This window comes from Spea bombifrons, chromosome 1 (genome assembly GCF_027358695.1).
Source record: "Spea bombifrons isolate aSpeBom1 chromosome 1, aSpeBom1.2.pri, whole genome shotgun sequence".
Taxonomy (NCBI): Eukaryota; Metazoa; Chordata; class Amphibia; order Anura; family Pelobatidae; genus Spea; species Spea bombifrons.
The window spans coordinates 156,230,998-156,233,915 of record NC_071087.1 but is presented as its reverse complement, the minus strand read 5'-3'; the positions used below and the strand labels follow the sequence as shown (position 1 = coordinate 156,233,915).

The window sequence follows — 2,918 nt, the reverse complement described above, 5'->3', positions numbered from 1 at the left end:
GGGAGTTATCAGAAAAAGTAGACTTGGGGTGATCTAAGCTTTACTCCGTTTGGGTAAATACCTCACCCTAAAAGTTTATGTATTGTCTGGCGTGTAGCAACAGCACCCCAAAAATCACACACCTATAGCAAACAGCACTGGCGCCGATCTGGCTGCAAGGACAAAGTTGTGTCTCTTGGGTTCGCACGCGAGTGCTTTCAGCCCGGGACATAACGCAGCTTGGTTAGGAAGAACAACAAGCGCAATCTGGATATATAAAAATTAAAAAAAAAAAAGAAAAAAAAATTAAAATTCAAGTGTTGCGCAAAAATATTTCTGCCAATTTAAGAGGCAAAATGTAAAGTGATTATATATAATATAATGTGATACAAACAATATGTATAAAAAATATATATTAAAGAAAACAATACTTATATTTTTTGTTTCTGTGTTCTGTCTTTTTTCAGTTTCTCAGTTGTGATTTTTCTCCCAGTGTTTCAATGTATATAAGAAAAAAGAATAACATGGTGTTTTCCGTAAAGGCAATAAATTTGTATCAGATATTTCGAATGCGGTATCCCACTCACATTGATAAGAGCATTATAGTTTGCTCTGACTTTCTGGGCGTAAATTATATGGGCTTCCGAAACGCCTTCCCGTAGAGAACAATGACACCATTGAGAAAGCCTGACTAAGGCGAAACGCGTCTGCGTGGCGTTTTCATTATTATTTTGTTACACCCGGAAGTTGTCCGCTTGGAGAGAGAGACCCAAGAAAGAGATCTTAAATGTGAGCATACCTCACTTCTTTTTGTAAATGAATTAAATATCTGTATACCTTATCTTCTGCCTCTTTGCTTCGTTCCGTGGTGATGTTGTGTGGACCGATAATTGGTTTTCGCCTTGCGGCGTTTTCGTGTGGACTGATTGTTCTCTACGGGAAGGAGTTTCGGAAGCCCATATAATTTCTTTGGCGGGTGGAACCGTTCGATTTACGCCCAGAAAGTCAGAGCAAACTATAATGCTCTCATCAATGTGAGTGGGATACCGCATTCGAAATATCTGATACAAATTTATTGCCTTTACGGAAAACACTGTGTTATTCTTTTTTTCTTATATACATTGAAACACTGGGAGAAAAATCACAATTGAGAAACTGAAAAAAGACAGAACACAGAAACAAAAAATATAAGTATTGTTTTCTTTAATATATATTTTTTATACATATTGTTTATCACATTATATTATATATAATCACTTTACATTTTGCCTCTTAAATTGGCATAAATATTTTTGCGCAACACTATTGAATTTTTATTTTGTATTTTGGTAGAAAGGGGTTATACTTAAGTGTTTGCAGCACCCGTTATAATATATTTTAATCTTCACTTACTTTATACACATATATATTTTTTGTTTGTGTAGCGCCCGAACTTTTACTAAACGAAAAAAAAAAAAATAAAGGATAAAAAATAAAATAAACTTAAATAATGGCAAGTTGGCACTTTCAATTATTGTACACAAGTAACAAATTTAACTTCTTGCCCTGTGTTCTCACAGTTTAAATTAAATGGATTTTTAACACAGAATGTTAACCACTTAATGTCATCGCGAACAATTAGTATAAAACAAATACAGGTTTTTTCCCTTAAGAAAGGCTTTCGGTTTATTTTTTTAGATCGATATGTGAAATAAGGCTCTTGGAAGAACACCGTGGGACTGCCTTCTTAATAACAAATTGGGTCATCAGTTTGAAATGTACAGACAGACAGTCTCATTATGGCAGAACGCGAATTAAAAATTATTCAAGTGCTTTCCCCAAATGGAACACAAAAAAAAAAGTTTATAAGACAAAACAATCTATTACAGGACTATTACATGCGAAGTGACAACTGAAATTAATCCTGCTTGGGGGAGAAAAAAAAATAAAAAACCTCACAATTCAGCAGTATGGACATAAATTCCCTCTTTTTCTGTAAAAATTCATAGATGTTGATTGGCGAAAAAAGACTTTGCTTCTCCGCACACCGGATTTACACACATCGGGCAACGTAGAGTTAACTGTTTTGAGCAGACTTCTTTGGATTTTATATGGGATAGAACAAGGTCTGCGAGAGCCTGCATAGAAAAAGAAAAAGAAATTATAAAAGGAGGATTAAATAGACTCAAAATACCAATATTTGTAAAGATTGTCTCAACCTGAAAAAGTACAGAGAAAGATCAAACTACAACAGAAAAACCCAAACCCAAACTCCTCTCGCATTGATTGGTTGTTTCGCTCTGATCAGTTTTAAACCCAGAACAATATTGATGGGATTTTAACCTCTTAGTGATCAGGTTGCCGTTTGAAGCATTGTACAGAAACCCCCTGATACTATATAGATTGTAAGCTCACCAGAACAGAGCCCTCTTCTCCTCCTGTACCGGTATCTTATTGTCAATTTTTAATTGTCTTTGTTACATATTTTCATTGCCCCCCTTTTGTAAGAGCTCTACGGCATCTGCTTGCGCTATATAAACAAATGCAATTTACTATATTTTAGGGCGTAGATAAGAAAATGGTTTCCAGAAAAAAAAAAAAAAAAAAACACATTAAGAGCAAATACTGCGAAGAGGACTGCTGCAATCAAGGTGTGAAATTGCTAAAAAAAAAAAAAAAAAAAAAGTCTTGTAGATGTTATTTAAAAAAATAATAATAATAATAATAATTTATGACATTTGCGGGGAAAACAAGAAAAAAAACCATCTACTATGCAAACAGAATTTTGCAAAGTTTGATTTTTGAAAACAAATTCTGTAATTGAGAAAAAATTTTAATTAAAAAGAGGACAAGGAAAGAAGAGAAACTCTTGCCAGTTTTCTCATAGTTTTTACATATCAGATTATTATTATACAAATTGTGTTCTGGATCAAAAGTTGTAGCGTTATGCAGTGTCTGAA

The 2,918-nt window shown here is 33.8% G+C and overlaps 1 protein-coding gene across 2 annotated transcripts in view; it reads right to left on the bottom strand.

Annotated features, from left to right (window-relative positions):
- Positions 1-1,617: 1,617 nt before the first annotated feature.
- FECH (ferrochelatase) overlaps positions 1,618-2,918 on the bottom strand; it is a 14,156-nt gene continuing 12,855 nt past the window's right edge. For both annotated transcript variants that reach the window (XM_053448186.1, XM_053448187.1), the window contains one exon: positions 1,618-2,096. In XM_053448186.1, coding sequence (XP_053304161.1) covers positions 1,962-2,096 — 135 coding nt within the window. In that variant the 3' untranslated portion in view covers positions 1,618-1,961. The remainder of the gene's footprint in view (positions 2,097-2,918) is intronic.